This window comes from Prionailurus bengalensis, chromosome B1 (genome assembly GCF_016509475.1).
Source record: "Prionailurus bengalensis isolate Pbe53 chromosome B1, Fcat_Pben_1.1_paternal_pri, whole genome shotgun sequence".
Lineage (NCBI taxonomy): Eukaryota > Metazoa > Chordata > Mammalia > Carnivora > Felidae > Prionailurus > Prionailurus bengalensis.
This window is the reverse complement of record NC_057344.1, coordinates 39968406-39990410: the sequence shown is the minus strand read 5'-3', so window position 1 is coordinate 39990410 and position 22005 is coordinate 39968406. Positions and strand designations below refer to the sequence as shown.

Here is a 22005-nt window from a genome sequence, read left to right as displayed (position 1 = left end):
TTATTTGGATCCTCTCTCTTTTGTAATAAGTGGCTACAGGTTTATCAAATTTGTTGATAGTTTCAAAGAACCAGCTTTTGGTTTCACTGATATGTTCTAATGGATTTTTTTTTTTTTTAAGTTTCTATATAACTTCTATCTGCTCTAATCATTATCATTTCATTCCATTTGCTGAGTTTGGGTTTTGTTTGTTCTTCTTTTTCTACTTCCTTTAGGGGTGCGATTAGATTGTTTATTTGAGATTTTTCTTCTTGATGTAGGCCTGTATTGCCATAAACTTCCTTCTTAGAACCACTTTTGCTGCATCCCAAAGATTTTGGACTATTGTGTTTTCATTTTCATTTGTTTCCATATTAAGTTTTGATTTCTTTGATTTCTTGGTTGACCCATTCATCGTTTAGTAGCATGTATTTATGCTCTTTGCAGATTTTTTCTTGTGGTTGATTTCTAGTTTCATAGCATTATATTCAGAAAAGATGCATGATATGACTTCGATTTTGTTGAATTGGTTAAGAGATTTGTTTTGTGGCCAAATATGTGATCTGTTCTGGAGAATGTTTCATGTGCACTTGAAAAGAATGTATATTTTGCTGTTATTTTGGAATGTTTTGAATAAGTCTATTAAATCTAGTCTAGTATGTCATTCAAGCCACTGTTTCCTTCTTGATTTTCTAAGTGGTTGGTCTGTCCATTGATGGAAGTGAGGTGTTAAAGTCCTCTACTGTTATTGTATTACTACAGATTAGTTCCTTTATGTTTGTTAGTAATTGTTTTATGTATTTGGGTGTTCCCATGTTTCATGCATAAATATTTACAATTGTTATATCCTTTTGTTGGATCATCCCTTTTTTATTATCTTATAGTCTCTCTCTGTCTCTTATTGCAGTCTTTTTTTTAAAGTCTACTTGTGGGGCGCCTGGGTGGCTCAGTCGGTTAAGCGGCCGACTTCGGCTCAGGTCATGATCTTCCGGTCTGTGAGTTCGAGCCCCGCGTCGGGCTCTGTGCTGACAGCTCAGAGCCTGGAGCCTGTTTCAGATTCTGTGTCTCCCTCTCTCTGACCCTCCCCTGTTCATGCTCTGTCTCTCCCTGTCTCAAAATAAATAAAATGTTAAAAAATAATAATAATAAAGTCTACTTTGTGTTTTAGAAGTATTGCTTCCCTGGCTTTCTTTTGACATCCATTTGCATGATGAATGTTTCTCTATCCCCTCACTTTCAATCTGCTGGTGTCTTGAGGTGTGAAATGAGTCTCCTGTAGGCAGCATATAGATGAGTCTTGTTTTTTTTATCCACTCTGTCACCCTGTGTGTTTTGGAGCATTTAGTCCATTTACATTCAACGTAATTATTGATAGATTTGTGTTTGTTGTCATTTTGTTACTTGTTTTGTGGTCGTGTCTGTAGTTTTTCTCTGATCCTTGTTCTCTTTCATCGTTTATTGGCTTTCTGTAGTGATATACTTGGATTCTTTTCTCTTTATTCTTTGCATATTTATTACTGGTTTTTGATTTGTGGTTACCTTTAAGTTTGTATATAACATCTTCTGTATATAGCAGTCTATCTTAAGTTGATGGTCGCTTAAATTTAAACCCATTCTTTATTCCTCTGCTCCTTGTTTTAGGTATATAGTGTCATATTTTGCATCCTTTTCTTTTATGAATCCCTTGACTGATTTTTATAAAAACATTTATTTTTCCTACTTTTGTGTTTTTTACTTTTCATATTCCTTTATGATCTTTCCTTTCCAAAGAATCCCCTTCAGTATTTCTTATAGGGCTGGTTTAGTGGTCATGAACTCTTTTAGTTTTTGTTTGAGAAACTCTTTCTGTCACCTATTCTGAATGATAGCCTTGCTGGATAGAGTATTCTTGGCTGCAGATTTTTCCCTTTCAGCACTTAAAATATATCATGCCACCCCTTCTAGCCTGCAAAGTTTCTGTTAAAAAATCCACCGATAGCCTTGTGGGGTTTCCTTTATGTAACTGTCTGTTCTCTTACTGCTTTTAAATTTTTTTCTTTATCTCTGCTTTTTGCCATTATATTACTATGCGTCTTGGTGTGAACTTTTTGGGGGTTGAATTTTAGGGGGAATCTCTGTGCTTCCTGGATCTGGATGTTAGTTTCCTTCCCCAGATTGGGGAAGTTTTCAGCTATCATGTCTTCAAATAAATTGTCTGCCCCCTTATCTCTCTTTTCTTCTTCTGAGATCCCTATAATGTGGATGTTATGTTTGATGGAGTCACTGAGTTCCCTGTGACTGTTCTCCATTTGCTTAATTTTCTTTCCTCTCGTTTGCTTAGCTTGGTTATTTCCCATTACTGTGTCTTTCAAGTCATCTAGCCTGCTATTTATTCCATCAAGTGTATTTTTAATTTCATTTATTGTATACTTCATCTCTGATTAGTCATTTTTTTTTTAAAAGTTTATTTTGAGAGAGAATCCCAAGCAGGCTCCATGCTGTCACACAGAGCCCCGCACAGGGCTCGATCCCACCACCTTCCAGATAATGACCTAACGTGAAATCAAGAGTCAGACACTTAACTGATTGAGCCACCCAGACACCCTTCTGATAAGTCATTTTTTTATCTCTTTGTTAAGGGTCTCACTGATGTCCTCCATGCTTTTCTCAAGTCCAGTGAATATCTTTATGATCATTACCTTAAATTCCCTATCAGGCATATTATATGTGTCTACTTTGCTTTGGTCTCTTGCTGTGGTGTGGTCCTGTTCTTACATTTGGGAAACATTTCTCTGTCTTCTCATTTCATTTTGTTTTCTGTGTCTGTTTTTGTTCAGAAAGTCAGCTACTTCTCTTACTTTTAATGATAATAGCCTTATGAAGAAGAGGTCCTGTGGTGTCTTGCAGTGCAGTGTCCCCTGTTCCCCAGGGCTTGGCACTTCAAGGAGTCTTTTGTGTGTACCCTGCTGTTGTGTCTTGACCTTTTTGTCCTTCAGTCATTTGTCTGTAGAGGCTCTCTTTGCATATTGTGGACAGTGTTTGGTCCCCAGCAGGGGTGGGGTGCATTTTAATGTGCAATGGTGTGCTTTGAAAATGAGGACTGCCCCACGAAACATGTGGGTTGGGAGATGTGGTGTTGGCAGGGTTTGCACTATCTTCTGGAGGAAGGGGACCTACAGTGCTGGGAGGGACTAAGGGGAGCATGACTGGGAAGGGCAGAACATCAGGAGCAGTGCTTGGTGCAAAGAAGTTAGATAGGAGTGGTGATGTGTGTTTATGCTCTGGGACAGGGAAAGGGAAATGGTGACTACCAGCTCCTTGTTCCTGGAGGGGTGTCTGCGTGATCCGTGTCTCTCTAGGCCACATTCTGAGATGGACAAATCACTCTCCCTCTCATCTGCCCTCAAACTGCTGGTTCTCTGCTGTATTTACTTACACTGCTGTTGGTCATGCTGTCTCTTTACAGACTGGGGCACCACTTCCTAATGCACTCAGGTCTCTACCAGAACCAAGCTCACCAGTTTTTAAAATTCCAGGCTTTAATAAGTCCTGCTGGTTTTAAGAACTCATAAAATTTGGCCCCTCTAACTTTCAAAGTCAAATATTTTGAAAGTCTGTTTTCTCTCTCTGGCTCCCTCCCCGCCACAGACAGTCATGGTCTGTTTCACTCCCAGACCGTGGCTTTGCCCTTGCCACCTTCTTCCATATGGCCTCTTCCCTACCTTTAGTTGTGAAGTTTGTTCTGCCAGTCCTCGGGTCATTTTCTAGGTTATTTACACTGATGTGAATGTTACCTAGTTGTAGCTGTGGGCCACAATGAGCTTAGTCATGGTCCTCCTACTCTGCCATTTTCCTAGCAGAACTATTTCCTGAATTACAGTACTGATAACTTACATTTATAGTATGACCATCCATAACCTATAACAATAATAATATTAATAATAGCAGTTAATGTTTATTAGCTTTTGTCTGTTCCAAACATTGTGCTATTTATTTTAAATATGTAGTCTTATCTTTATTAAAGTTTTATTGGTGAGGGAATTTGGGCTTAGACCCAGGCTGCCTGAATTCAGAGCCTCTATCTAAACCTGCCTGCCTGCCTGCCTTCCTTCCTTCCTTCCTTCCTTCCTTCCTTCCTTCTTTCCTTCTTTCCTTACTTCCTCTTTCTCTTTCCCTTCCCTTCCCTTCCCCTTCTTCTCCCCCTCCCTTCCTTCCCTTCCTGCCTTTCTTTTTTAAAAGATTTTATTTAAAAAAAATAATAAAAATAAAAGATTTTATTTTTAAGCAATCTCTATACCCACTGTGGGGCTTGAAGTCACAACCCAAGATCAAGAGCTGCACGCTCCATTGACTGAGCTAGCCAGGCACCCCATCCATACTCTTTCTTGCCAAGTTATCTTTTTCCGTGTTTGCAAAACTTATTTTTTCTTTCTCCTGCAGAGCATTTTTTTCTCTTCAGGATTAGTTAGTTCTTACTGAGTTTAATAAGTAAGTAGATGACCTTGTCTCTAACTTAATCTCTTACAAGCGTACAGCATTAGACTAGTACAAAGAAACTTGAGTTCCACTGAATCTTTTAACTTAAACACAATTTGTTCAGCACCGGTACATTGTCTGTCAGAAGGAAAGGTTTATAGTAAACCTCTAAAGTCCTTTCCAATTAGTTTTCTCAGCAAGTTGGCATTTTAAAAATCTGTAATACCTGCTGACCCTCACTCAGGGAGGTTTCTCAAAGCATACGTGACCTTGTTCCCTTCCTGCCCAGAGTATATTGTGATTGCAAGCTCATCCTCTTTCTGTACACCCTTGAAAATTATATGTAAGTAGATTTTAATTAATATGTTAACTAAACTTCTGAAGGGAGAGAAAATAAGTAGAAGCAATTCACACTTATAGAGTGCCTGCTCTGTACAGGTACTGCACTAGACACTATATAATACCTTACTTTTCTAAACAGCACCATGAAGTAGGTATTAGAGTCCTCATTTATTTTGGCTTTTTGAAGTTTGCATTTTTTTGAAAAAAGGTGAGCTCATATGTTTACATAGCTTCATACTTGTATGTGTGTAAATACTTCACACTTTTGTTTGTTTATTCCCCATTAATGTTTGGGGTATTTGCTTGTCTATTCCCCATTACTGAAAATTTGTGTTGTTTTCAAATACTTCCAAGGAACATCTTGGTAGACTTATTATATATGGCATTTACCAAGGCCTAATAGGCTTACAGTATTTGTTGACTAAATAATTTCAAAAATGGCCAAATGGATGGTTGAAATACTCTAATGGTTTGAAATATATTTCCATATTACTTTCTGAAAAGATTGAACAAAGTTACAGTGTCACTAGTAATGTATTTGTATATCTCCCCATATTGAATATGGATTTTCATATAATTCCTTCACTATTTAAAAAACACCGAGGGGTGCCGGCGTGGTTCAATTGGTAAAGCATCCAACTCTTGATCTCAGGTCAAGATCTCACGATCTTAGGTTGTGATTGCACAGTTATGGAGCATGGAGCCTGCTTGGGATTCTTTCTCTCCTTCTTGCTCTGCCCCTTACCCCCCAAAAATAAATAAACTTTAAGAAAATAAATAAAATAAATAAAAAGCACCTAGATTTTCTGTTCCTTGATGTGAAAAACATTAGTTATTATCATAGATTTGATTGAATTTTCAATGTGATTGTCACTAATTATAGAACTGTAACATTTATGGGAAGAATTTCTTACAGTTTGTTTAGTAAAAAAAAAAAATGCTTATTGAATTTTCTGGCTGTTTAGATTCTAAATGTTCATTGCCCTGTTTTGTCCTTAATTTGAGATAGTCTGGCTTCTACCATTCCACTAAAGTATTTCCTACTAAAATAACCAGTCATCTTGTAAATGGCCAATCCAGTGGGAGCATTCAAAATTTTATCTTTCCTCGTGTCTGTTGTATTCATTGTTGTTGATCATCCTCCCCTTCCTTAAACTTTTTAAAATTTCAGTTAAAATACCTCTCTTATGTTTCTCCTACTTCTCTTCAGGGTGATGTTCCTCTTTCTACCCTCTGGTTGGTGATCTGCCATGGACCATCTTTGTTCCTCTTTTCTACTCTTCTTTACATTCTTTCTAATCGATATTATTTTTGTTCAAGGCTTCTGTTAACTCCAAATGGCTCTCACATCTATCTTTTCAACTCAGATTTCTCTTTGTGCTTCAGATGCAGAGATACAGCTGTTTGACAGATAACTCAAGGTGCTGCATTTTCAACAACTACAAAATGAGCTTACCTTCATTTAGCAACCTGCTTCTCCTATATTCTCCTTCTCAGGAAATGTTTTCCAAAAGCTCAAACCAGAATTCTGAGTGTTATTTTTTAATCCTTGTATTCTTTTGCCTTTTAGATATATTTCATCCTTGTTCCCTCCTCTTTCAGGCATATTTAGTAATAAGTGTAGTAGTCTCCTTCCGGTCTTCATGCCTTCACTTTGACCTTTTTAATAACATCTTCCATCCTCAAATCAATGTTATCTTTGTAAACTATTTTTGATTAAGTCTCACCCTCTGGCAATCCTTCAAAGATTCCAAGGAGGAATCCCAAGACCTAGAGAACCAGGCTGGTATACTGAGTGTTGCATCATAATGACTTAGAGGATGTATGAGGTCCAGAATCAACATTCTTAAAGGCTGAGTTATTCAGCCAGATTTCAGGCCAGATCATAGGATAAGTTCTAAATACACATTTCATGTAAGGCTGTACTCAACAACCTCTCCTCTTCTCTGGTTTCATCTAGCCATTGTTCCCCTCATAGACATGCCATTCTTAAGGAATTTTTTTTATTACCTATTTTAATTTTAACTTTACCTATTTTAATTTTAATTTTAATTTTAAGTAGACTCCAGATCTAATGTGGGGCTTAACTCACAACCCTGAGATCAAGAGTCACACACAGTACCAACTGAATGACACCCCCATACTTAAACAATATTGGGGAGGGGGACACCGGGGTGGCTCAGTCAGTTAAGCATCTGACTTTGGCTCAGGTCATGATCGTGATCTGATGGTTTGTGAGTTGGAGCCCCATGTCCAGCTCTATGTTGACAGCTCAGAACCTGGAGCCTACTTTGGATTATGTGTCTCCCTTTCTCATGGCCCCTCCCCCTGCTCGCACTCTGTCTCTCTCTCTCTCTCTCTCTCTCTCTCTCTCTCTCTCTCTCTCTCTCAAAAATAAATAAACATTGAAAAAAAAATAGAATTTTTTTTTTAAATTTTAAGTAGGCTCTAGACATGCCATTTTTGAACTCACTGTGCCCCCTCATAGTTCTGTGTGCTTTGGACATGATGAATTCTCTGTCTTAAATCCCCTTTCCATCCTTAATCACTTAAGTGTTTTATTTATTGTTCTAGTCTCAGTTCAGTCAAGCCTAACTCCCCCATACAATTAGATTTAATTCTTGCTGCTTTGAGCAATCATTATTCTTTTTTGTACCTCTATGTGATATGTTGAGGTATTTATCTTGTATTTTAACATTTTGCTTCCCCACTAAATTCCTTGAGTACAGGGATCTTTTAACACCATGCTGAGCATGGTACATGACACATAGTGTGAATAAACATGTATTGAAGTGAATTTCAGGTAATTAGATATGCATAAGTATACTGGTATGACAAGATATGTCCACTTAAATACCATATTTGAAATCATCATAGAAATTTCAAGTAAGGGGCACCTGGGTGGCTCAGTCATTAAGTGTCTGAGTTTGTTGCTCAGGTCACAGTCTCATGGTTCATGAGTTTGAGCCCTGCATCAGGCTGTCTGCTGTCAGTGTGGAGCCTGCTTTGGATCCTCTGTACCCCTCTCTCTGCCCCTCCCTCACTTACGCAGAAACACTCTTTCTCAAAAATAAACTTTTTTTTTTAATTTCAAGTAAAACAAAAAATAATCTGAACAGTGAGCTGCACTACTATCTTAGCTTTGTGTTGCTAATTATACTGTGTCTCTAACCAATATGAAAACCAAGGGAGAAGGTATAAGTAAGTCTGAACTTGACAAATTAATATATGTTTGATTTCTAGGCTGGTGAATCAAAGACTTCTGGAAGTACAGTCACAAGTTGAAGAACTGCAAAAATCTTTACAGGATCAAGGCTCAAAAGCAGAAGATGTAAGTTTTAATGTGAACTGAGTATGGTCCAAAAGTTTCACAATGTTAAGAAAAGCTATAACTTTTATTTTTTTTTGATGGTCTCTGTCAAAATAATTTATAATTATATTTGTTATAGAAAAAAAAAAACAAAACAGTGTTTTCCTTTTACTAATGTTCCTTGTGAAAAGGACCAGACAGTACTTCATTGTCTGTTTTAGAATCCTTCTGCTGGGAATTAGAAGTTTATTTGTAGTTATTAACTAAGGAATTCACTTTGTGGGGTTTTTGTTTGTTTGATTTACAGAGTAGAGAAGCTAGGATTTTTTTTTTTTTAAGTTTTTATTTATTTATTCATTTAAGTTGCCTCTACACCCATCGTGGGGCTCAAACTCACGACTCTGAGAGCTAGAGTCACATGCTCTTCCGACTGAGCAAGCCAGGCTCCCTGAGGCTTTGTGTTTTAAATGTACTCCTCTCAGTATTCAGAGTACAGGGTTTTTCCCTCTGGTCATCAACAACAAAAATGCTGTACAAATTTAGTATGTTCAAATATAAATTTTTTTTTTAATTTTTTTTTTTAACGTTTATTTATTTTTGAGACAGAGAGAGACAGAGCATGAACAGGGGAGGGACAGAGAGAGAGGGAGGCACAGAATCTGAAACGGGCTCCAGGCTCTGAGCTGTCAGCACAGAGCCCGACGCGGGGCTCGAACCCACGGACCGTGAAATCATGACCTGAGCCGAAGTCGGACACTTAACCGACTGAGCCACCCAGGCGCCCCAGAAATTTTTATGTATAATTGATATTTTTAAAAATAGTGTTATTCCTAGAAATTACCACCTCTGGATTTCTGAATCCCTCTTATTATCCCCAGCACTGCCCCACTCAATATAAGTTCACTGACCTTCTTTTTATATTCTCTTATGCAGAGTACTGCATGTCTGTCATAGCCTTGCCTGCTTGAATGGCACGCTCACACTAGAATATCGTAAATGCATTAAGCCAGGAACTAGATGGACTTTCATCTTCTCATGCTCACTGTCTATCACAGTGCTTCTGTAGCACATAATAGTCAGTCTCTGATGAAAGTGCAAATAAATTAAATTTTCCACATCTTTTACATTTAATAAGCAGTATACAGTAGAATTACAACAATAAAGTATTCAAAAATAGTTTAATCTTTGCTTCAGTTGGTTCTTTTTTATTATTGCTGGCATAATTTGCTATAAACTCTGGCCTTTGAGTATAAACCTACACAGTTGCTTCCATTGGTAGTCTTTTTGGAGAATGTCAGAACTACAGATCTATCATTTCTTTCTAGCCTTATAAATATAAGAGGGCATAAAAACAAAAGGAACCAAAAAAGGGGTATTAAATCAGTATATTACTCAAAACCTCCAAATATTAGATACAAAAAGCTCATTATTGACCTAATTTTAGGAGTTTCATAAACATGTGTCTGTCTTCTATTGACAGTATCCTCTAAGATCGGTGGTTTTAGTTTATCCTTTAATTAATGTGTTGATAGTCTTTCTTAGATCCCAGATTGATTCCTAGTTCCTAAAATTGTAACCAACATCCAACCTACCTTATTCCCTTATTAAAATAGAACTAGTTTGAAATGTCATAAACATACTTGATTAAACATACTTTTAATCCAGAATGCTAAACCAGGAAGAGGTGAAGCAAAACCACCATTAGTGTATTAAAGTATTAGGAAGCCCAGCTAAGTTCTTAGAGATGAACCAAAGTGATTTCTTCAGTGAAATCACTGGGTCCCTTAAACTGAGGTAAACATAGACTTTGTTTTGGTCTCTAAAACTTTGAGGAGACTTTTTGTTGATTTGTTATGGTAGAAAGGGGAAGGGCATGTGGTACATAGGAAGTAAGAGTGGCAGAACATCAGTATCAGCTCTACTTTAGTGTTATAGCGATAGCCATTGTACAGGCTTGATTCTCTTACTCAGAGACACAGAGGAAATTTATTCTGTAAAAAATAATTTTGTGTAGCCTGATTTAGATATCACTGTGGTAATCAAATCTAATTAAATATGCTCTGTGCCATCACTTTAAGAGAACATATTTCAGAAGTGAGATCCTGGCCCTAAAAGTACTATTTGCATAAGTTAGTCCATTTATTTGACTGCCCAGATTCTAAATGTCTTGCTCTAAATTCTTAGATATTTCCTCAGAGTTCCTATTCCAATAGGAACTTTCTCTGATATGCCTCAAAATGGTGTGGAGAAAGTATGTGGTTCTTTCCCCCAGCAAATGTTTGATGCTTTCATCTTCTCTTTCACTACCTTACGGCATTGCGTCTCCAGAGTATGTAGTATGTAGGACAACCTGCCCAGTGGAACTGGTCCTCTCTGGAGAACATTATAATTCCTGCCTATTTCCTGTTATCAGTCCTTTCATGTGACCTTAAGTCAGAGTAGGATGGTTTACACATTTTTATTATTATTTTTATGTCATTTATTTTTAGCATGGAAGCAGAAAAACATTGTTATATCCAGTCATATGGATAATTTGAGCTAGCCACATTGTATAAAACTCCAGAGAACGAGACAGGATGAGGACACCATAGAAGAAAGAAAACTGTACATTTTTGAAAAAAAAAAATGCATAACTTTTACTTCTATTCATGAATTACTAAATCGTTCCTTCTATTGGCTGCTGTGTTTGCTTCATACTAATATGTCCTCTCTGTCTCTTGGCATGGTTTCTGCTCAAAAGGCTATTGTAAGTATGGCTTCCTATTCATTTCTATATATTGAGCAACTTTTTGATTTATGTACATTCTCTTCCATCACAGTTGATGGTATTAAATTTGTATGTAAAGTGATGCAAATTTTATGGAAAATGAATATACCAATATTATTGCCTTATAGGTTTATGCCCTTTACACTTAAGATATTTAAGAGGATATTGAAAACAAGTCAAACCAAAAAACCTCTGCTCTTATTTTTTTACCATCCCACTTCTGTTCTACCCCCTTTTATAAATCACATTGAAGCTATTTTCCTATGGCAAATAGTAACTGGCCTCCTGCCACTACTTTAATAGTAACAGTCTTTAGTGGAGAAGTGCTGGAGCATCGAAAACATGGAAGTAAAGACCATGTATAAACTTTGGAGTCTGGCCGACCTGGGTGTTAATTTTGGGTCTGCCACTTGAAATCACTGAATGTCTCCCCAGTCTTACCTCCCTCACCTATAAGATGGGGCTAACATTGCTCACATTGTGAGATTAACATGAGACTGCGTGCGACAGTCTGTACACAGTACACACTATACACAGTGTCTGGTATATTAACCATTCATGAGGTAATTATTGTGTATTATCTCCGTTAAAACTAATTTTGCGAAATTCCAGTCAAAACACAAATGCAAAGTTGCAGTTAAAGTATTTAGAAAATATGTTCACTTTATTCTCTGTACTAAAGAAGGAACAAGCAATAATTGAAAGTTAATAGGTTAGTCCCTTTTTTTTATATTTGGGGGAAGCACTGATAGAGGACCTTATAGTCCACTGATCTTGCTCTAGTTAATATACTGAGCAAAGAAGCGAATTGGATAAATTCCAGAGCTGTGTTACAATGGACTTGAATTAAATGAATAATTATAGTAATCGTTATTAAATAAGGTGACTGAAAATCAAAGAACTTAATGTGAGGTTTTTTCACCCCTCACTGCTGCTATTGGCTGATTGGACAGTTTGTTTTATAAGCTGGGTTTGTTTTATTAACTGGGTTTGGCTGAATTTATCTCAAAATGGAATGTTTGATAGAATTCATTAATAATATGTGCCCTACAAGCATAATGAAACCTAGTGGTCCTATGTAGAATGCCATTATTTTTTGTTTTTAGGTCAATTCTGATCTGCTTTTTAGGAGAATTTTTTTAAAATACTCAGCCAAAGCCGTGTTCTTCAGTCCATTAAATTCTGTGCATATGCCATCCTTCACATTCCCATACCATCACATAAATTATTTGTGTGCATATTCAGAAATCTCGGAGTGAGTCAGTATTTATGGAAGTTAATCCCAGTATCTATCATGATACAAGGAAATTATACAGTAGATAAAGAATATGTTAGGGAAAAATCTGTTATTTTTTTTTAATGTTTATTTATTTTTGAAAGAGAGAATGCATGTATGCAGGCAAGGAAGAGGCAGAGAAAGAGGGAGACAGAGGATCCAAAGTAGGCTCTACACTGACAACAGAGAGCCCCATGTGGGGCTTGAACTCATGAACCATGAGATCATGACCTTAGCCAAAGTCAGATACTTAACCGACTTAGCCACATGCCCTGGGAAAAAGTCCATTAGAGTTACTAGAGGTCTAGCTACCTGCCTGTTGACTCCAAGAATATTAGGTCTATATATAAATGGTCTTCTCAGTCATTTCCTCCTGACCCTCATGACTATAGAGATTTCAGATATGCAGTTCCTGGGTATTTTATACCAATTGCTATCAATCAGGGGCTGCTCTCTCTCTAACCAAAAAGAAATAGACCTAGGTACATTGTGTGTTTTGAGCTCTTTGACAAGAGAACTTACTGAGAATTTATTCAGAGTTGGTTACTACTGTACTCTTTATTTTAAAAAAATAATTTATTAGTTAAAATGTTAAATAAACTTCTTTATTTTCCATTTTCAGTCAGTTCTTCTAAAAAAGAAGCTTGAAGAACATCTGTAAGTATAAAAGCTGTTGAGTCTCATTATCCTATTTTCTAGTGAAATAGAAGTATTTTGTTAGATGGTTACGGAGTGTCTAGGCCATGGCACAGGTGGCCCCTGAAGATAAGGGAAATTATAAGACATGTTAATAGTGTCTAAAGGGTCATCTCAATCCAAGGTCCTTAAATCAAAGCAATTACTGCTTTAGAACTGTTTTCTCAAATAAGATTCCTGGGTTTTACATCTTTGTGATAGTATTTATAACTAACTATAGTGAGGAGTTTGAGACAATCTAGATCAGGAGGCAGAAACCTTTTTCTGTAAAGGGCCAGAGAGCTTTTGCAAGCCATGGTCTGTGCCACAATCACTTAGCTCTGTAATCTGAAAGCAGCCATAGACTGACTATAAACTGATGTGACTATTCCAATAAAACTTTATACTAAAACAGGCAGCAGGCTGAATTTGGCCCACAGACTGTAGTTTGCCAGCCCTAGAGTATAGCCAGCTGAATCTTTCTTTTGAAGTAAAGTTTTAAAGTAGTACAAAGCTATCAGTAGCAGATTTGCAAACATATCCTTCAATTGCAAATACATCTGAAAATGACTTTTTAATCTAACCATGAAATAAATTTTTTCAAAAATTTTTTGTTTATTTATTTATTTTGAGAGAGAGCCAGCGAGCAGGGGAGGGACAGAGAGAGAGGAAGAGAGAGAATCCCAAGCAGGCTCTGCACTGTCAGCACAGAGCACGATGTGGGGCTTGAACTCACAAACCGTGATATCATAACCTGAGCTGAAATGAAGAATTGGAAGTGTAACCATCTGAGCCACCCAGGCACCTCCAATTTTTTTTTTAACATGAGAAAAGTGAGATAATCCTAGCAATGGACACTTGCTGGCAAGTCTAACAATGGGCAGATTCTTAATGTACTAGTAGACAGAAAATGGTACTTTCTAGCCATTGTGAGGTTACCTAGAGCCTGAATTCTGTCCTTTTCTTATTCCCATTTCTTTATTGCAAAAAAAGTGGAGTACCTGTTGTTTCATAAAACTGACCATTGTTCTGTGTTCATTTACATGGTAAATATCTTCATCTAAAAGAATTTATTAGTGATAATGAGGCCTATGTTAGTTTCCTGTGGCTGCCACAACAAATTACTACAGCCTGGGTGGCTAAAAAAAGCAGAAATTTATTCTCTACCAATTCTTAAGACTAGAAGTCTAAAATCAAGGAAGTGATTCCTTCTGGAGGTTCTAAGAGAGAATCTGTTCCATACCCCTCTTCATGATGACTGCTAGCAGTCCTTTGTGTTCTCTGGCATATAGACACATCATTCTATCTCCGTCTTCACATGGCATTCTTCTCTCTGTCTGTTTTATCTTCACATGGCCTTCTAATAAGGACATCAGTCATTGGATTTAGGGCCCACCCTGATTCATTATGATCTCATCTTAACTAATTATATCTGCAAAGATGGTATTTTCAAATGATGTTACATTCACAGGTACTGGGAGTTAAGACTTCACTATATCTTTTTTGGGAGATACAATTCATTCCACAACAGGGTCCATAGACATTTCAAATGGTCATTCTCATGCACATTTATACCTGCAGTGGAGGCTGATTTACACATACCAAGTTGGTAAAATTTAAAAGTCCGACATACTAAGAATTGCCAAAGCTGTTGGGTAATGGTAGTTCTAATCCACTGATGGTAAGACTATACATTGATTTACTTAGTAAACTGAACATGCACCTATCCTGTGACCCATCAGTTCTGCTCCCTGTATAAGCCCTAGATTCCTAGAAATGCTGTTACCATCTATCAGGAAACATGTAGAAGAATGTAAGAAAGTACGTTGTAATCATAGAAAAGTAGAAACAATACAAATGCCACCAATTGTAAAATGATAGATAGAATGAAGTAGATTCAAACAATGTGGTAAAATATGTAACTTAGGGCCAACACACCAACATACATGAATCTTGAGAGCACAGTGTTAAAGATGGAAGTCACAAGAGCAATACATACAGTATAATGTATAAAGTAAAATCGGGCAAAATTCAGCAGTATATTGTTCAGGAATGCACACAAAGTCTTACACAAAAATCAGGAGAAAGGTGAAAATTCTGGGCTTGGGTTCCCTAAGGTTCTGTGATAATTTGTCTCATAACCTGTTTCTTTACTAGGTTAAGTTTTCTTATTCTTTAAACTATATATTTATTATTTATCTAGATATATCACATTCTCAAAGAATTTGTTTAAAAGATACTAATTTATTAAAGTATTATATGTAGGAAAAAACAGGAATAGACTTAACATAGTGCTGTTTTCTTCTTAGCTTTTTTTCCCTGTGTTTTCCAATTTGTGCAGCCTTTTTTCCCCTCTCATAAAGTGCCAGAATTATGCATATTATATAACTACCAGGAAGAAACTTTCTGTTCACTTTTTACTTTTGTTTTGGAATATAACTTACATAAAGTACACAAGTTCTAAGTTCCTAAGTCTAGAGCTTGATGAATGTTTTCCTACAATATAAAGGTAACCCAAATCAACATGTAGAATACTTCCAGCAACTCCCTGGACTCTTCGTTTTCCCATCTAATTGATTCCATCCGCAAACTAGCCACTATGCTGCTCTCTTATCACCTTTCATTAGTTTTGACACTTTCTGAACTTCATATAAAAGGAATCCTACAGGGGCTCCTGGGTGGCTCAGTTGGTTAAGCGTCCAACTTTGGCTCAGGTTATGATCTTGTGGTTCACAAATTTGGCCCTGCTTCAGGCTCTGTGCTGACAGCTCAGAGCCTGGAGTCTGCTTCAGATTCTGTGTCTCCCGCTCTCTCTGCCCCTCTCCGGCTCTCTGTCTGTCTCTCTCTCTCAAAAATAAACATTAAAAAAAAGGATCCTACAGCACTACCCTTTGTATCTGACTTACTATGGTCACCATTATTCTGTGGAATCTATCCTGGTGGGTGCATGTATCATTAATTCTTTTTTATTGGAGGATTGTGTTCTTTCTGTTAATTTGTATTTTTAGAACTTTACTTTTTAGAATAAGATTTTGCATTGTAAAACCTCTGTAAAGTTTTAAATTAATTTTTATAATATACTTACTCCTAGAAGATGAAGATCACTAAATTCTTTGTACCTTCTTGTGCATGTTTCTGTAAAAGAAATGATAACTTTCAAAGTCTGAGATTTTTGTCTCTATTTTTTTTGCCTATTTTGTGTGTGTGTTTTAATTCATGTTGGATTACGCTTTTTATCCTTTTTTGTTTCATAGCACTTGTGTGCTATGCAAGTGTATCCCAAGAATAAAGAACTTAAATCTTTCAAGTGGAGAAAAACACGAACCAGTAGTAGGTGACAGTGTGTTATATATTTTGTTGCAGGGAGAAGCTGCATGAAGCCAATAATGAATTGCAGAAGAAGAGAGCCATTATTGAAGATCTTGAGCCACGATTTAATAACAGCTGTGAGTTTTTCCTAATTAGCATAGTTGTTTTTAATTGAAGTATAGTTGACATATTACTAATTAGCATAGTTTAAATTCGTTAGCCAGGCATTACCCTAGTAATAAGTTTATATAAAATTCTTTCAGAAATAGGTCCTGTTACATATCCTAGCAATTAAAAAATTTGTCTTATTTACAGAGTATATAATCATCTTCAGATTATTTCTGATTATACTTTTGAGTTTTTCCTTAACTATGGATGCTAATGAATATTTTATGAAACTAGCTATTTTCATAGTAAAGTTGCATGTAAGTCAGCCAGATTTTGACTGCTTTTGATATTTACACATGTAGGTAGCCTATTAATTCTTTTGTGTGGAGCAGGACACAGACTTTTTTTTCCCCACTGTGGTAAAATCTACATCACATAAAAAAAATGACCAATTTAACTTTTCTTAATTATATAGTTCAGTGACACTAAGTACATTCACATTGTTGTGCAACCAATATTTCCAGAACTTTTTCATCCTCCCAAACTGAAACTTTGTGCCCATTAAACACTAATTCCCCCCCCCCCCATCTGTAGCCTTAAAAATTGAAGAACTGCAAGAAGCTTTACGAAAGAAAGAAGAGGAAATGAAACAAATGGAAGAACGATATAAAAAATACTTAGAGAAAGCCAAAAGTGTAAGTATGAGTTTCTGGGCATCTCACTCCACTTTCTTCTTCTTTTTTTTAAGTGTTTATTCTTTCTTTATTTTCTTAGTGTTTATTTTTGAGAGAGAGATAGAGTGTGACTAGTGGAGGGGCAGAGAGAGACAGGGAGACACAGAATTCCAAGCAGGCTCCAGGCTCCAGGCTCCAGGCTCTGAGCTGTCAGCACAGAGCCTGATGTGGAGCTCGAACTCAAGAACCACAAGATCATGACCTGAGCCAAAGTTGGACGCTTAACCGACTGAGCCACCCAGGGGTCCCATAAATATTTTATTTTTGAGAGAGAGAACAAGAAAGAGTGAGTGGGGGAAGGGCAGAGAGAGAGAGAGACAGAAGATCCGAAGTGGCTCTATGCTGACAGCAGTGGGGCCTGAACCCACGAACCACAAGATCATGACCCGAGCCAAAGTTGGACGTTCAACCGACTGAGCCACCCAGGTGCCCCTCCACTTTCAACGTTTTTATTTATTTTTTTTGAGAGAGAGAGAGACAGAGCATGAACGGGGGAGGGGCAGAGAGAGAGGGAGACACAGAATCGGAAACAGGCTCCAGGCTCCGAGCCATCAGCTCAGAGCCTGATGCGGGGCTCGACCTCACGGACCGTGAGATCGTGACCTGGCTGAAGTCGGACGCTTAACCGACTGCGCCACCCAGGCGCCCCGCCCCTCCACTTTCTAATCATGTTTCACTGGTCATCCAGTTTAGTGCATGTACAGTGACTTCTCATGCCGAGAGCTATCAGAAGAACAAAAGAAACCTTTGACAAAGAAAAAGCGTGAGGAAGAAGCAGTGATCAAAATAGATCACCCCACAGAATAGTTATTAGTTACCAAGAGGAAAATGTTCCTTTATGTAGAAAATAAGTGGCAGTCACCTCCTTAAGTAGTAATCAAAATTAGCTACACTAATGGTAGGACAGCCAACATCTTATGCCTCCTGATGGAGTATCATTGTCATAATATTTAACTTGAAGCTAAGCAACCTATTAAACCTAACTCAGTTCCCAGGCAAAATGAGTTTATTGGAACAAATTAAATAACACCTTCAGGAAATCATCAGATAAATCAAGAACTGGGGATAAAAGTTAATGTTACAAAAAACAAAAATAGGCATTTGAGTATGGGGGAGAACAAGAGGCTGTTCTAATTTAAAAGAGCCCAAAGGGATCTAAGTACCAAATGTAATGCGTTAATCTTTGAGTCCTATATTGGTGGTGGAAGGAGCAGTTATAAAAGACATTTTGGAGACACTTGTGGAAATGTGGATTTGGAACCCATAGTGATGACTTCTAGAATTGTTCATTTTCTTACAGATGATGATGATCTTGTGATTATGTAAGAGAATATCCTTAGTCCAAGAAGTATTAAAGGGTTACATGTCATGAGGTCTGCAGATTATTTTATTCTGGTTTTTTTTTTTTTATTTTTATTTTAGAGAGAGAGAATCTTAAGCAGGATCAATACTCGGCACAGAGCCTGACAGGGGTTGACACATGGCTTGAACCCATGAATTCTGAGGTCATGACCTGAGCCAAAGTTGGATGTTCAACTGACTGAGCCACCTGGGCGCCCCATGCTGATTACTTTAAAATAGGCTCCCACGGGTGCCTGGGTGGCTCATTCGGTTAAGCATCTGACTTTGGCTCAGGTCATGATCTCACAATTCATGGGTTCAAGCCCCACATTGGGCTTTCTGCTTGCAGCACAGAACTGGATCCTCTTTCTCTCTCTCTCTCTCTCTCTCTCTCTCTCTCTCTCTCTCTCTCTCGTAAATAAAATAAACATTTAAAAAAAGGTGATGTGGGGGGAGCTCCCAAACAAGCAAGTTGTCTGTGTGTGTGTGGAGACAAAATGTGGCAGTGCAGCAGTTGGCGAATTAGGGTTAAAGGAAATGGGTTTTTATTGTTCCTCTCTTTCAAGTTTTCCCTAGGTTTTTTTTTTTTCTTTTTTTAACGTTTATTTATTTTTGAGACAGAGAGAGACAGAGCGTGAACAGGGGAGGGGCAGAGAGAGAGGGAGACACAGAATCTGAAACAGGCTCCAGGCTCTGAGCGGTCAGCACAGAGCCCAACGCGGGGCTCGAACTCACGGACCGTGAGATCCTGACCTGAGCCGAAGTCGGACGCTCAACCGACTGAGCCACCCAGGCGCCCCAAGTTCTCCCTAGGTTTGATCAGTTTTGATAGTAAAAGTATTGGGCCAAAAAGCAAAAAGATCTTCCCCAGAAGACTGCTAGTAGGCCAGCTAGAAGTGCATCACATGCCCATGCCTAAACCAAGCCACTGGCAGAGTAGGAGATCGGGTCACAGTGACAACCGTCAGGATCAGCTCTCTCAGAGACAGAGGGTAGCTAAGCCACTTTAGAAGAAAGGTAAAGGGAACACAGCTGTCAGTAATGTGTGTTGTAGTATTCTTTATTAATTTTAAGCCAGAATTACTTCTTAAAATTGATTCTTTACATAGATAAAAGTTTTATATAATTGAAAGCTACAATTGAATAGTATTTCATACATTCAAATTTTAAAGTATCCTTGTAAGATATAGCTTTATGATTCTCACAAGGTTTGTCCTTGATTTTTTCTTTTATATAACTGCTTCCTTAGATGTTACATTCTTGCAAGTTTGAAACTTCAAATTTTTTTCTCTTATTCCTTTTTGCAGGTTATCCGTACTTTAGATCCTAAGCAGAATCAAGGAGCAGCACCAGAAATACAGGCTCTTAAAAATCAGCTCCAGGAACGGGACCGACTGTTCCATTCTTTAGAGGTAGGTAGTTTGCTATATTCGATTTTTAAAATTTTTTTTTTTTCAACGTTAATTTATTTTTGGGACAGAGAGAGACAGAGCATGAACGGGGGAGGGGCAGAGAGAGAGGGAGACACAGAATCGGAAACTGGCTCCAGGCTCTGAGCCATCAGCCCAGAGCCTGACGCGGGGCTCGAACTCACAGACCGCGAGATCGTGACCTGGCTGAAGTCGGACGCTTAACCGACTGCGCCACCCAGGCGCCCCGCTATATTCGATTTTTGATTTCTTTATTTTCTAGGAGCCTTGCTGTATACAATTGTGTCCATGAATTTAGCTAACTAATTACATTTTATTAATATTCTTTTTCGTCTTTACATGTTTACATGTGCTTATTTTTTAGAAAGAATATGAGAAAACAAAGAGTCAAAGAGAAATGGAGGAGAAATATATTGTTAGTGCCTGGTACAATCTGGTAAGGAAATAACACTTCAAAACATATTGCAAAGTTCAATGAATATGTAATAATTATTATACTACCTTTATTATAGAAATAATTCTACTAAATGAATCTGAAAGTAATTGCTATCCTAACACACACTAACAAAACCTAATGCTGATCTTAGGACTGAAAAGCAGAAATGAGAACCACTATAAGCAGGGTTACGACGTTTTGAACACATCATTATTCCTACAGCATAGAAAGATAAATGACGTTGATTTCTATCCCTCGGAACCATTTTATTCCAGGGGAAGGGGACTTTAATAACATCTAAACACAGATGCAGTAGCTTTTATTTTGTGGAATGATTTCATTGCCTTTGCAGGACAACAACATTCTGGGCTTCAGTAACACTTTCTGGATATAAATAGCTGTGAATTTTGAAGAATGCTGTTCTTTTTTTTTCAATATTTTGTCCTAGACTGGTCTTTTTTTCTTCTTTGTTTTTCTTCCCAGTAAGACCACTTCTGCCTTGTCAAAATGTTAGTTGCCTAAGACAGGAAATTGGGCCAGATTTTTTTCATCATCCCCCTGTGACCCTATAGTTATGTTATTGTTGTTTCTGTTTTACAGTTGTAACTGATACTGTGTCTTCAAGGGTAATGCCCCAGGTTTCTTAATAATGTGATTTTATGTTTGTCAGAAACTCAGACAATTTCATGATTTGTCTATATTTGCCTTGGTTAAAACTACATATTTCAAATCTTATCATAATTTACAAAAACAAAGGAAGAAACCAAATTAGTTTAGAATACTATTATTAACAAATATAGATTTCTTAAAAATTAATAAAAATAGGGGAAAACTACCTAAGGAAGTTCTCTGGGAATTAGTTCTGAGTCCACCTCTTCTGTGTCCCCTTTGTCCTCTTTAAAGGTTGGTGTTAGTGATCTTGGAACTCTGCCCCTCAATACTTAGTAGTCATTTCTTAAGTTTTGATTGATGTATATGACTTCACATATTGTGGTTATAGAACCAAATTTATTTATTCTTTGACATGGCATTAAAGAACATTTTTAGCTCTCCAGAGAGTAAAGGAGTAACTCCAAATAGTCTCACACAAGTTATGTTCTAGTGAGGTAGCCACACATACATTCAGAAAATTCTACATCTCAGACTACTGAATGGAAGGGGAGGTGACAGGCACTGGGAAAAGGCATTAAGTATCTCAGAGAATTGCCCAGTTGTGGCTATTGAGGTCTTAAAGGTGTGTGAAGAACTTGAATAAGTTGCTTGAAATGTGAAAATGAAAAAAAAAAAAAGAAGTTTATTTTAAATAACTTGTTAATATATGTAGCCAAATTAATAAATTAAAGATTACCAATAGATATTTATTAGTTTTCTTCAGATTCTTAAATGCTTTGATTTAAAATTGAGTAAAAAAAACATGTTCTGGGTTTTCTCATTGGGCAAATGGAGAAGTGTTATGTATTTGGGTATACATGACAGATTCTGTTAAAGATACACAGCCATGGCCAGTGTTTTCCCTAGAAGCTAACTAGTGATAGGAAGATTGATTGTTTAGTCTTCTGTCTTCTGTGCCAGTCTTTCCTTTCTCTAGGAAAGCCCTAGGACTTTTCACATTGCTTGGCATATGTACCTGCTCTCCTTTTAGTTCTCAGTTGCTTATTTCTTACTTTCTTCCTTGTTACAGCGTCCACTTCCTCCCATCAGTTTACTTGTAGCCAATCACTAGTGAGATTAAATAGCTCCTCTTGTTTCTTAATGTTTCCCTGGCCAACGTTCTTTACTGGCTTATGAAATAAGTACCAAAACCACGATTTCCCTGATCTCCTCATAGACTAACAGTTGAAAG

General features: G+C 37.3%; 1 protein-coding gene across 2 annotated transcripts in view; it reads left to right on the top strand.

Annotated features, from left to right (window-relative positions):
- The window catches only part of HOOK3 (hook microtubule tethering protein 3), a 116052-nt gene that overhangs the window by 83725 nt on the left and 10322 nt on the right, over positions 1 to 22005 (top strand). The window contains exons 16-22 of one of the 2 annotated variants that reach the window (XM_043562780.1): positions 8020 to 8107; positions 10827 to 10832; positions 12752 to 12786; positions 16168 to 16250; positions 16816 to 16916; positions 19604 to 19708; positions 20091 to 20162. In XM_043562780.1, coding sequence (XP_043418715.1) covers positions 8020 to 8107; positions 10827 to 10832; positions 12752 to 12786; positions 16168 to 16250; positions 16816 to 16916; positions 19604 to 19708; positions 20091 to 20162 — 490 coding nt within the window. The remainder of the gene's footprint in view (positions 1 to 8019; positions 8108 to 10826; positions 10833 to 12751; positions 12787 to 16167; positions 16251 to 16815; positions 16917 to 19603; positions 19709 to 20090; positions 20163 to 22005) is intronic. The other variant, XM_043562788.1, reaches the window with a different exon arrangement.